The sequence below is a fragment of the Acipenser ruthenus genome, chromosome 52, assembly GCF_902713425.1.
Source record: "Acipenser ruthenus chromosome 52, fAciRut3.2 maternal haplotype, whole genome shotgun sequence".
NCBI lineage: Eukaryota > Metazoa > Chordata > Actinopteri > Acipenseriformes > Acipenseridae > Acipenser > Acipenser ruthenus.
The window spans coordinates 6928212-6941713 of NC_081240.1; the positions used below are offsets into that span (position 1 = coordinate 6928212).

At 39.1% G+C, this 13502-nt stretch overlaps 2 protein-coding genes across 3 annotated transcripts in view; both read left to right on the forward strand.

Annotated features, from left to right (window-relative positions):
* Window positions 1-13502, forward strand: part of LOC117433057 (GTPase IMAP family member 8-like) — a 267258-nt gene that overhangs the window by 115904 nt on the left and 137852 nt on the right. The gene's annotated exons all lie outside the window — the stretch shown is intronic.
* Window positions 798-9188, forward strand: LOC131723026 (tripartite motif-containing protein 16-like). The gene is made up of 6 exons (XM_059016315.1): window positions 798-1395; window positions 5334-5429; window positions 5598-5831; window positions 5986-6145; window positions 7111-7176; window positions 8275-9188. Exons 1-6 carry the CDS (start codon window positions 814-816, stop codon window positions 8802-8804), a joined length of 1668 nt encoding a protein of 555 aa, XP_058872298.1. The 5' UTR covers window positions 798-813; the 3' UTR covers window positions 8805-9188.

Genomic DNA, 13502 nt, shown 5'->3' on the forward strand with positions numbered 1-13502 from the left:
GCAGGATCAATGGGCTTCACCTGAGTCAAAGAGAGTGAAAATAAGTAAGTGTGGAAAACAAAACGAGCAACAGCAAAACGAAAAGGGACTTGAGAGAACGATGTTCTGCTGATGAGAGGGAAGACATTGTCTGAAATGAATAAAACAAATAGTGCACAGATTTCAAAAGTAGGTCCCTTGATTGTAAGCTTTGTTTGAGTGTCTGTTCTGTATAAAATGGTTTTAACTCATGAAATCAGCACTGTAATAAATGAGTATGTCAGTAACGTACACACCCTGGCTGATAACACTAGAACATGTCTAGTTCTCATAATATACAGCCTCCCCTGGACTGGAGGGACCACCCTTCACGTTCTCTTAGGGGGGTGAGCAGTTCAGACTCTGTGCCTCAAGCTTGCCCTGAACTGGAGGGAAGAAAGCAGTTGGTGCTCAGAGACAAGTTTGTGGTTGAGGACTAATGGACTTTGAGATGTGGATTAATGCCCACGAAGATCGAACTTCACCAAACTCACTTCCCTTGTGAACTTCTGAGGATTCAGACCCACACAGAAGTGAAGGTCTAGTGCAGTCAAATACATACTGTAGCTATAGAAGGGTTACTGTGACAATGCCATTCTCAAACTCCAGTCCCACTCACAACTCTCTCCTCTCCGCCCCTCTCACACTGATTCAGCAATTTCTGCTCCTCCTGCTTGTCTAAACCTGGCCTCAGTCCCAAACCCCGCCTCTCAGAGCTGTACACAATTCCAGGAAATCAGAACAGTGAAGTTTCTGTTGTGAAATCGTCATTCTCTCTGTCTCACTGCAGCAACAATGGCTTCAAACTTGTGGTCAGAGGATCAGTTTAGCTGTTCAGTGTGTCTGGAGCTATTGAAGGATCCAGTCGCTATTCCATGTGGACACAGTTACTGTATGGGGTGTATTAAGAACTGCTGGGATCAGACTGATCATACAGGTGTCTACAGCTGCCCCCAGTGCAGAGAGACCTTTACCCCAAGGCCTGTTCTGCGCAGAAACACCATGCTGGCTGAAGTTGTGGAGAAATTAAAGAAGGCAGGACTCAATCCTCCTCCTGCTCAAAGTTATGCTGGACCTGGAGATGTGCCGTGTGATTTCTGCACTGGGAGAAAGTTCAAAGCTGTGAAATCCTGTTTGACGTGCCTGGCCTCTTACTGTGAAACACACGTCAAGTCTCACAGTGAAGTTACAACATTAAAGAGACACAAGCTGATCAATGCAATTGGAGATCTGGAGCAGAAGCTTTGTGCTGAACACCAGAAGGTTTTGGAGGTCTTCTGTAGAACCGATCAGACGTGTATTTGCTGGCTGTGTGCACAAGATGAACACAAGAGCCATGATACAGTCTCAGCTGAGGTAGAAAGGAGTGTGAAACAGGTAAGGGTTTGAACCATTTCCTTGTAGCTATCATAGAAGATAAGAATTCCCTGGGATATTTAACATGTCTGTTTACCAGGTTATACAGTTCCACATCAGATCAGATTTTAATTGTATATTAAGAGCTATTTAAAGAGCCCTAGTTTTTTAATTGCTCTTTCTAAACTATGATGTACTACAATGCATTTCAGGGTGTAACAGGGGTGTTGTTACAGGTGTGGCTATCGCTGATTGACAGGAGAGACACAGGAGGTTTTCTTTGATACAAAAACACAAAATATTCAAAACAAAACACTGCTTGAAAACAGCTAGAAAATAAAAGATGACCAAACAAGAAAGGAGGTTCCACTCCAGGAACAGTCTCCCTGACACCTCCTCTCTAGACTTGGGTGGGATTAAAATCCCCTAAACTTGTTCCCTATTCCTTCCAGTGCTAGCGATCCTGGTTAACTCACACAGTGATCCGAGATACATTTTTCCTCTTGTGTTTTTCTCACCCTGGTTAACACACGCAGTCGTGAGGATCCTACAGCAACACTCTCCTTCCCAGACAGTCTGTATCCCTGCTTGTAGAATCAAGAAACTGGCTTTTCAGACCCTTTTTAAAGGCATGTGGCCGGGGCTAAGAGATAATCAATTAATCAGTTAACACCTGGCCACATTCCACACCTGGATTTGAATATGCCCTGCCATATCTAGCACAATCTTGATTATCAAAAACATTATTTACAATCAAACAAAAACACACTATTTACATGTGCAGGACCTCAGCCCTGCCTCACAGGGTAAGAAGGATTTGTTCAGCTGTTTTGTGTTGCATTGGAATTTGTAGTGTAAAATTAGCATGATTTATATTCCTAGTGTTTTTTATATGTATCTTGTGACTTAATAAAATCATAGATCAGTTTCATTGTTTAAGATATTATAGTTTAATTGGTAAAACTGTTCAAAAATAGCATTCCCAGCAAAGTCAAGAACCTCACTTAAAAAGCAAAAAACATAAAAAAGAAGATTAATATGATATACAATATGCAAGATTAATATGATATTCAATATACAAGATTAATATGATATTCAATATACAAGATTAATATGATATACAATACAAAAGATTAATATGATATTCAATATACAAGATTAATATGATATACAATATAAAAGATTAATATGATATACAATATACAAGATTAATATGATATTCAATATACAAGATTAATATGATATTCAATATACAAGATTAATATGATATACAATACAAAAGATTAATATGATATTCAATATACAAGATTAATATGATATACAATATAAAAGATTAATATGATATTCAATATACAAGATTAATATGATATTCAATATACAAGATTAATATGACATACAATAAACAACATTAATATGATATTCAATATACAAGATTAATATGATATACAATATACAAGATTAATATGATATTCAATATACAAGATTAATATGACATACAATAAACAACATTAATATGATATTCAATATACAAGATTAATATGATATACACGATACAAGATTAATATGATACTCAATATACAAGATTAATATGATATACAATATACAAGATTAATATGATACTCAATATACAAGATTAATATGATATTCAATATACAAGATTAATATGATATACACGATACAAGATTAATATGATATGCACTATACAAGATTAATATGATATACAATATACAAGATTAATATGATATTCAATATACAAGATTAATATGATATTCAATATACAAGATTAATATGACATACAATAAACAACATTAATATGACATACAATATACAAGATTAATATGATATACACGATACAAGATTAATATGATATTCAATATACAAGATTAATATGACATACAATATACAAGATTAATATGACATACAATATACAAGATTAATATGATATACACGATACAAGATTAATATGATATTCAATATACAAGATTAATATGATACTCAATATACAAGATTAATATGAGATACAATATACAAGATTAATATGATACTCAATATACAAGATTAATATGATACTCAATATACAAGATTAATGTGATATACAATATACAATATTAATATGATATACAATGTACAAGATTAATATGATATACAATGTACAAGATTAATATGAGATACAATGTACAAGATTAATATGATACTCAATATACAAGATTAATATGATACTCAATATACAAGATTAATGTGATATACAATATACAAGATTAATATGACATACAATATACAAGATTAATATGACATACAATATACAAGATTAATATGATATACACGATACAAGATTAATATGATATTCAATATACAAGATTAATATGATACTCAATATACAAGATTAATATGAGATACAATATACAAGATTAATATGATACTCAATATACAAGATTAATATGATACTCAATATACAAGATTAATGTGATATACAATATACAATATTAATATGATATACAATGTACAAGATTAATATGATACTCAATATACAAGATTAATATGAGATACAATATACAAGATTAATATGATACTCAATATACAAGATTAATATGATACTCAATATACAAGATTAATGTGATATACAATATACAATATTAATATGATATACAATGTACAAGATTAATATGATATACAATGTACAAGATTAATATGATATACACGATACAAGATTAATATGATATTCAATATACAAGATTAATATGATACTCAATATACAAGATTAATATGAGATACAATATACAAGATTAATATGATACTCAATATACAAGATTAATATGATACTCAATATACAAGATTAATGTGATATACAATATACAATATTAATATGATATACAATGTACAAGATTAATATGATACTCAATATACAAGATTAATATGAGATACAATATACAAGATTAATATGATACTCAATATACAAGATTAATATGATACTCAATATACAAGATTAATGTGATATACAATATACAATATTAATATGATATACAATGTACAAGATTAATATGATATACAATGTACAAGATTAATATGACATACAATATACAAGATTAATATGATATACACGATACAAGATTAATATGATATTCAATATACAAGATTAATATGATACTCAATATACAAGATTAATATGAGATACAATATACAAGATTAATATGATACTCAATATACAAGATTAATATGATATTCAATATACAAGATTAATATGATATTCAATATACAAGATTAATATGATATTCAATATACAAGATTAATATGATATTCAATATACAAGATGAGAAATGTTTTTGTTTGTTTGTTCTGTTTTAGGTTATTTTATTGTATTTTTTCACATGGAAAGGGGTGAAGTCAACGTGAATTGAGTAACCATGTCCAGTGTTTTTCTGGTGTTTATTGGGTATACACGGATTTCATTGTTTTGTATCAGGGCTGTTTTATTTGTGTTTATCGATTAAAAACAGAAATCAGAAGCCCTAAATATCCATTAAAGAGAAAACTGCTTCAGTTTCTTAGGTGCTTGACAAAACAAACATGTAACACATGCTAGATCAGCCATCATTCACTGTTACTAGTATGAAACAGTACCATCTAGTGGACAGCTACTGTGGATCAAGTGTCCTTTTGTATTGCTGGCAGCTGTGCACTAGATGGTGTTGTATCTTACAACTATACAAACATGTTGTCTGATCTAGCCTGTGCTACAGATGTCTATGGCCTGCAACTAGAACTGAAGTCAAAATATATTTGACTCAGAATTATTGCACACATTGTAAAGAGGTAAGGGGACAAGAAAACATAACATATATTTGAACTAAAATTATTCTGTCAGTTTCAATAGCATACTTAAACAGGCCTGTGATGGGTGTGACAGGATATCACTCAATGCCGCATCAGAAATGTCACTGTGTCACTGTGTTTCTACACAGAAGCAGCTGGGAGAGACACAGGCAGAAATACAACAGAGAATCCAGGAGAGACTGAAAGAAATTGAAGAGATGAAACAGGCTGTGGAGTCACTGAAAGTGGGTATTGAAAAGAGGGTATTATTATTATTATTATTATTATTATTATTATTATTATTATTATTAACAGATGGACTGAAACACATCTACAGAAGTTTACTGTCTATGCCTGATGTGTTTTTGATATCAATTCTAACCATGTCTCCTCTACTGTGTTCTTTCACTCAGAGATCTGCATGCATAGAAATAAAGGAAAGTGAGAAGATCTTTACTGAGCTGATCCGATCCATTGAGAAGATCCACACTGAGGTTATTGAGCTGATTGGAGCTAACGAGAAAGCTGCAGTGAATCAGGCTGAAGGACGCATGAAGAATCTGGAGCAGGAGATTGCTGAGCTAAAGAGGAGAAACACTGAGCTGAAACAGCTTTCAGAGACACAGGATCACATCCATTTTCTACAGGTAACATCACTGCTTGTTAGAAAATCTCAAGTCCATAACTGGGACGGTTTCAGACATACCTCTCCAAATGAATGAATCCTTGCTTTTCCCCAGGAATGTTTTGGACCCCATTCTGTTTCAGTGAAAACTCCTTTTCTCCACTTTCCTGTTGTAGAATTTCCAGTCTCTCGGTGCCCCTCCTGAAGCTGGAGACTTACCCAGCGTTACTGTCAATACAGACATCTCTTTTGGGGCTGTGAGGAAAGCTGTATCTGAACTTAAAGACCATATTGAGGACTTCTGCAAGGGGGAATTAGTCAAAATAACCACAACAGGTTGGTGTGAAATAGATTCCTTTGGTAGAGAATTTTCAAATAGACACTGGCTTGAGGAGGGGCAGGACTTGCAAGACATTAATAAAGACCTCTTGCAGATTGTTGGCTATATAAATAATGTAGTATTGAGAAGGGAGGAGGCAGCAGAGAGGAGGAAGGAGTGAGGAGGCAGCATGGAGGAGGGAGCAGGGAGGGCAGAGCAGGGAGCATGGAGGAGGGAGCAGGGAGGGCAGAGCAGGGAGCATGGGAGAGGGAGCATGGAGGGAGAAGGGAGAATTAAGCAGGGAGCATGTAGGAGAGGGTGGAAGAGAGAGGAGGGAGCATGGAGGAGAGATCAGGGAGGAGACAGAAAAGAGGCAACAGGGATGAGGGAGCAGAGAGAATGGAGCATGAAGACTGGAAGTGACAGCAGGGAGGAGGGAGCATGAAAGAGTGAGCAAGGAGGAGGGAGCACATAAGTGGGAGGAGGCAACATGGAGGAGGGAGCAGGGAGAAGGGAGCAGGGAGGAAGGAGCAGGGAGTGATGAAGCAGACTGGAGGAAGAAGGGTGCATGCAGAAGGGAGCAGGGAGGTGGTAGGAGGGAGCATGCAGGATGGAACGGACTGATGAAGCAGAGAGGAGGAAGTGATGTGAGGATGGAGCAGACAATGACTGTTGTATGTTTGATGCACAAGGGTATCCTAATATGGACACCGTACTGTTGGGCAAAGATATGTGATGGAGAGGAAGGAACACAAGACTCCAGTGCAGTGGCAGACGTGTTCACATTGACTTTGGCTGCTGCACCGATACAGAAGGAATACATATTCATTGTAATCATGAACATCTTGAAGTACGGATTTTTACACCTGAAATTCAGTGAACAAGCCTTGTTTCTTTTCAGATTGCTGTTTGGAGTCTTGTGTGTGTTGTGTATTAATCCACATGTTTCAATTATATTTCTCTCTCTATTTTTTCTGCCCAGTGAATGAAGTTGCAGTTTACAGTCTGCAGGCTCCAGAGCAAAGGAACAGAGCTGAGTTTTTAAAATGTAAGTCTGTTTGCACTGAAACATTTGATTGAAAGATGTGTCACTCCAGTGAGAAGAGCTAACACTACAGAACAGGGAGGGGTGGAGCTTGAGGGCAGCAATTATTATTATTTATTAGTAATTGTGAAGCCATTAATCTACACTCCTCTCCAACATGTATTGGTTCAGATGAATACATGCAGAATGACAGGGGGAGGGGCATTTGTTGCCTGTCTTTCCACTCAGACCTTTCTCTCCCTAAATATCTTGGTATCCCTGAATAGATAATCATCCCATCTTTTAATACATGTACAATGCATGTGAAACCAGTTGTGGGGTAAAATGAACAGCTATCCCTCCCAGTCATCCTGTGCTGGTAGTAAATGTATATTGCAGTATCACTGCACTTGTGGGATGGATTGCTCATTAAAATATTAGACAGATATTTGAAGAGTGGATGATATTCTATTGAAGATATTTAGTAAGCAAGGGGTCTGAGTGGGTAAAATGGCAACACATACCCTGTAGGAACATTAAGTGAACTGTAATTGTATGCAGAGCTGCATTTGATTGGTTCCAATTGAAGAAGTTTGATAAGATCGAGGAATTATTATGAACAAAACAATCAAACAGCAAGAGGGTTTAAAGGGTTCATAAGGTCCTTTGTATTTTATTGTGTTGCATGCTCCCATGTGTTGCTACAACAGTTTACGTGAGGTGTGTGTATTGTTTTAATTATTTTTATTTTTTTTACATTTTGACCACTTTTTTATACTTATAGATAGCTTCACATGTAACTGCATGGGCCTCTCAGAACTACATTTCCCATCATCCTCCTGCTCACATATGTAATTGAGATGGAATTACCAGTGAACGGAGGATGATGGGAAATGTAGTTCTGAGAGGTCCATGCCAGTCCGTGGGAAGCCATCTTGAGGCAGAAAATGCAATTTAAAAGTTTAAAAAAGTGGTCAAAATGTATTAAAAAAATAATTAAAACAACACACACACCTTCCATAAACAGGATGTGAGGATGCAGCAGACAATGACTGTTGATTTTCTCAGTGATTTGACTTTTCTAACCGTCTCTCCTCTACCCGTCCTCTTCTCTTCAATCAGATTCCTGTCAGCTCACTCTGGACCCCAACACAGCGTATGAAGAGCTCTGTCTGTCTGAAGGGAACAGAAAGGTGACACGGGGAGAGATCCAGAGATATCCCGATCACTCAGAGAGATTTGATCGCTATCCCCAAGTGCTTTGCAGAGAGGGTTTGTCTGGGACTCGCTGTTACTGGGAGATTGAGTGGAGTGGAGGAGGGGCTTCTATAGGAGTCACATATAAAGGAATCAGCAGGAAAGGATGGGATGGCTCCTGTGGCCTTGGATACAATGACAAGTCCTGGAGTTTGGACTGCTCTGACTCCAGTTACACTGCCCAGCACAATAACAATAAAACTGCAATAACTGCCCCCCGCTACCCCAGAATAGGAGTGTATCTGGACTTTAATGCCGGCACGCTGTCCTTTTATGGCGTCTCTGACACAATGACCCTCCTGCACAGATTCCAAACCACATTCACTGAGCCGCTCTATCCTGGGTTTTGGCTTTGGGATTATAATTCCCCTGTAACAATCTGCCAGCTGAACTAGACTGTTTTGTGTTGTAAGAAACCCTTTGTATTGAACTCCCTGTCTGTCCTCTCCACTCCTCGGTGAAGGGAATGTTCAATCTGACACAACTTTGGATGAAAGTTAGGGGGTAAAACGGCGCCACCTGCAGAGCAAAACGAGGTGAATTATTTGTTTTTAGCAACGAATGGATTTCATACGAAGTAACTGTATTTAATTTATTTTTTAAGAATGGTTGTTTTATATATATTTTAGAAAATGACATCCAATACTCAGTGCTGTAACAGTTTTTAAAAAAGTGAACTTAAGTTTGCTTTATTGTGTGTGTGTTTTTGTTTTTTGATTTCCATAAAATGTTTAATATTTCAGATTTTAGTAATGTGATTTAATAAAAAAAATTAACGTGATAGACTGACTTTTTCTCATTTCTTAATACTCTTTAACATGGTTTTTCAAATGAGAATGAGAAAGAAAGAGGGGAATGAGAGAGAAAGAGGTCTGGTAAAGCATAGGGAAGCATTGTAAAGCACAGAGAGGTCTGGACTCTAACCCTGGGCTTGAGACTCAGCTCAGTGATTTGGATTCCTGAACAGCTTCTTAGTAAAGGTATTATTCAGCATGCCGCCGCACTGTGAACTAATAAGAAAAGACTTTCAGTACCTGGCAGGCTCTTGTGACATATCAGGCGTGTCATTCTCTTTACTCCTTCTTCTTCTCCTTGGAGTCAGGTCCATGCCTCTCTCTACTGAATCACTCGTTCCTCAGTTAGCTGGGTTTCTCCTCTGCAACACAAATGAAACAAGTCTATTGTTAAAGAGTAGAGCGCTTCAAATGTCATTTTTCTTTCTCTTTCTTTAGACCGGCCCCTTATCTTTTCATGCTGTTTGAAATCATCCTGACCGCTTCTTGTTATCACATTTACTCAAATGCTGGGTTCGTTTTTGGAAACGTCTGTGTTGCTAATGGAGTGCCATGGGAGCATTGTATTTTAAACAATTTTGTATCAGTTAAGGTTATGTTTCATTTTGAATTATTAATTTTTAACTTTTAAATATACAGTTTAATACTAACAAGATTTAACATTTAGCTAAATATTTAACTGGCAGCTAAATCTGGAGTGTGTATGCAGACGCGCCCCGCCCTCTTCGTGACGTCATCATTCTTCGGACGGGCGGGTGAATCTCCACGGACTCGGTCAGGTTCACATTCAGAAAGACATCCTGGCGGATTCCAGTAACTCACATGCAATCATCGAGCGCGCAGCTGCTGCTGCTGTAAGAGCCGCTCTACAGGCTGAAACAGCCAGCGCTGCTCAACCACCACAAACTGAGGGACGTGGAAGGATGTCATCCGTGGACCTGCCACATCATCTTCAACATCATTTCAGAATAGGACTTACAATTCCCGTGTATCTATGCTATAGTCTATAGCTCTAACACTGCTCCGAAGTTATTTCAGATTGAATGAGTGTCGTGATTTAATAAATGCAGTGTTAAAGACGGGCACGATATGTAATGAAAGTGTCCCATACAGTCCCATGACATTCCCCGCGTCTTCCTCGGAGCCCCCTCTATAAAATTGCACGCCTCGTTGCCAGGTCCAGCTACAGTATATATAGCCAGTGCTTAATGTGTAAAGAAAGAGGAGCCGGGGCGAATGCAATGACAATAATACCGTCCTGAAGAAGCGCGCATTCAAAATCATAACACGTGTATTTGAAAGAGTATTGCACGTGCTAGTGTTAGCTGTTTACAATCACGTGTTCTACATCATATACAAAGCAGGAGTGCTGCAGAGAAATTAAGAAAAGGCAACCGCAGAACTGATAATAAATACATAAAAGCATGTGTAAATAAATCCCCCCCCCGCGCATTGGTTTGCCCCGCGGTCTGCACTATTATCAGCGATGTGTCTGCAACAGAAGCCGCTGGTAGATTACAAAAAACATCAATTAAACTGAGGCTAGGTAGCTGTGATCTTAGTATGTTTTGATTCTCTATTAATTAAATTATATTAATTGAAAAAGCCAAGAGAGATCCAGATCGTTATTTTTTATTGTTTTGGTTTAATATAATATAGCAAGCTAATGTTCCTATTGAAGTGGGCTACAATATATATTTTTTCATTAAAAGGTTGTCGTTGTTCTTTGTTGATATTAATGTTCCGCTTTCATATTTTGTTGTGTTCTACTCATTTAATCAAACCAAGTAGTGTAAGAAGTTGCTTGTATCGTTCATGACGTTTTTCAAATCAAGTAATATTATTTGTGTTTATAAAAGACAATAGCGCAGCCAGAGACATCTTACTTAAAGGCGCTCAAGATTTTTAACTGGAGGTCCCGGGAATATGACTCTGTTCGCCCAGAGGTTCCGGGGCTGAGCCCCGGCACAAAGTAAGCACCGAGTATAGCGATGTAGAAACAAACGATTAAATATCCCAGTCGATGGAAATTCAAACTTCAATTCAAGACCAAAGCTATTTCAGATTAAATGAGTGTGAGTGAGTGTAATACATGGACTGGAAAAGACGATAAAAGCGAAAAAAAAGTTTAAAATTCTTAAAAAAAAAAAAATTCTTTCAAATTCTTTAAAATCGCTGTTATTCACACAGCACGAAACTGCGCACTCTGTGCCGTTGTCATGGCAAATTTCTCCCCCCTTGAGTCATGTGACGTGTCAGCGTTCTGTTGCTATGCGCGTCCCCTCCTGAGTCATGTGACGTGACAGCGTTCTGTTGCTATGCGCGTCCCCTCCTGAGTCATGTGACGTGTCAGCGTTCTGTTGCTATGCGCGTCCCACCTGAGTCATGTGACGTTTCAGCGTTCTGTTGCTATGCGCGTCCCCCCTGAGTCATGTGACATGTCAGCGTTCTATAAAACTACTCAGAAAACTACATTTATCATTGATATGGATCACTTGAGAGCAGAACATTATTATTATTATTATTTATTTCTTAGCAGACGCCCTTATCCAGGGCGACTTACAATCGTAAGCAAAAACATTTCAAGCGTTACAATACAATTAATACAATAAGAGCAAGAAATACAATAACTTTTGTTCAAGCAAAGTACAAGTGTGACAAACCACAATTCAATAATACAGCAGATAATAGTGATAGTTACATCAGGATATGATTAAATAGTGATAGTTACATCAGGATGTGATTAAATACAAAGTACTACAGGTTAAAAACTTGGCAGATTACAGTATTCTGAAGTACAGGATTAAATGCAGTAAAATAGGGGGCTGATAAGAGCAAAATAAAGCACATTTACATGAAGGGTGATAGTGTCCCAGGATACAAACAGAGGAGTTCTACAGGTGCTCTTTGAAGAGGTGAGTCTTAAGGAGGCGCCGGAATGTGGTCAGGGAACTGGGCAGTCCTGACATCTGTAGGAAGGTCATTCCACCACTGCGGAGCAAGGGTGGAGAAGGAGCGGGCTCTGGAGGCAGGGGAGCGTAGCGGAGGTAGAGCTAGTCTTCTAGTGCAGGCGGAGCGGAGAGGTCGAGTGGGGGTGTAGGGAGAGATGAGGGTCTGGAGGTAGCTGGGTGCAGTCTGGTCAAGGCATCTGTAGGCTAGTACAAGAGTCTTGAACTGGATGCGAGCGGTGATCGGGAGCCAGTGGAGCGAGCGGAGTAGTGGAGTAGCGTGGGCGAAGCGAGGCAGAGAGAACACCAGGCGGGCAGCAGAGTTCTGGATGAGCTGGAGCGGACGGGTGGCGGACGCAGGGAGGCCAGCCAGGAGGGAGTTGCAGTAGTCTAGGCGGGAGAGTACCAGGGCCTGGACCAGGAGCTGGGTAGCATAGTTGGTGAGGAAGGGTCGGATTCTTCAGATGTTGCTCAGGAAGAATCGGCAAGTGTGTGCCAGAGTGGAGATGTGCTGGGAATAAGAGAGGCAGGGGTCCAGGGTGACTCCAAGGTTCTTAGCGGAGGAAGGGAGAGAGTGTGGTAGATTCCAGAGGAACAGAGATAGAGAGATCAGAGGAGGGGGAGGAGGAGGGAAAGAAAAGGAGGTCAGATTTAGAGAGGTTGAGTTTGAGGTGATGCGAGTGCATCCAGGAGGAAATAGCAGACAGACAGGTAGAGATACGGGAGGAGATGGTGGAGTCAGAGGTGGGAAAAGAGAGGAAAATCTGAGCATCATCAGCATAGAAATGGTATGAGAAACCATAGGATGCGATGAGGGGGCCCAGAGAGTGGGTGTAGAGAGAGAACAGGAGAGGACCCAAGACTGACCCTTGGGGGACTCCAGTTAAGAGAGGGTGAGGTGCGGAGGTTGCTCCACGCCAGGTTACCTGGTAAGTGCGGTTGGAGAGGTAGGAGGAGAACCAGGCCAGAGCAGTGCCAGAGATCCCCAGGTCAGCAATAGATGATAGTAGAATAGAGTGATCAACAGTGTCAAAGGCAGCAGAGAGGTCGAGGAGAATTAGGACAGAGGAGAGAGAGGCAGCTCGGGCACACTTAAGTGAGTTGGTGACAGACAGGAGGGCGGTTTCAGTGGAGTGAGCAGAGCGGAAGCCAGATTGGAGAGGGTCAAGCAGAGAGTGGTTGGACAGGAAAGCAGAGAGCTGGCGGTGTACAGTCCGCTCGAGGGTTTTGGAGAGGAAGGGTAGGAGGGAGACAGGACGGTAGCTCTGGAGGGAGGTGGGGTCGAGGGTAGGTTTTTTGAGGAGGGGAGTGATAGAGGCTTTTTTGAAGGCAGAGGGAAAGATGCCAGAAA

Excerpts from the sequence above, each read along its gene's own strand:
- LOC131723026 (XM_059016315.1), top strand. The coding sequence starts at position 814 with ATGGCTTCAAACTTGTGGTCAGAGGATCAGTTTAGCTGTTCAGTGTGT. Across the intron at positions 5,832-5,985 it reads ATCACATCCATTTTCTACAG|AATTTCCAGTCTCTCGGTGC; the intron begins GTAACATCACTG and ends TTCCTGTTGTAG. Across the intron at positions 6,146-7,110 it reads AGTCAAAATAACCACAACAG|TGAATGAAGTTGCAGTTTAC; the intron begins GTTGGTGTGAAA and ends TTTTCTGCCCAG.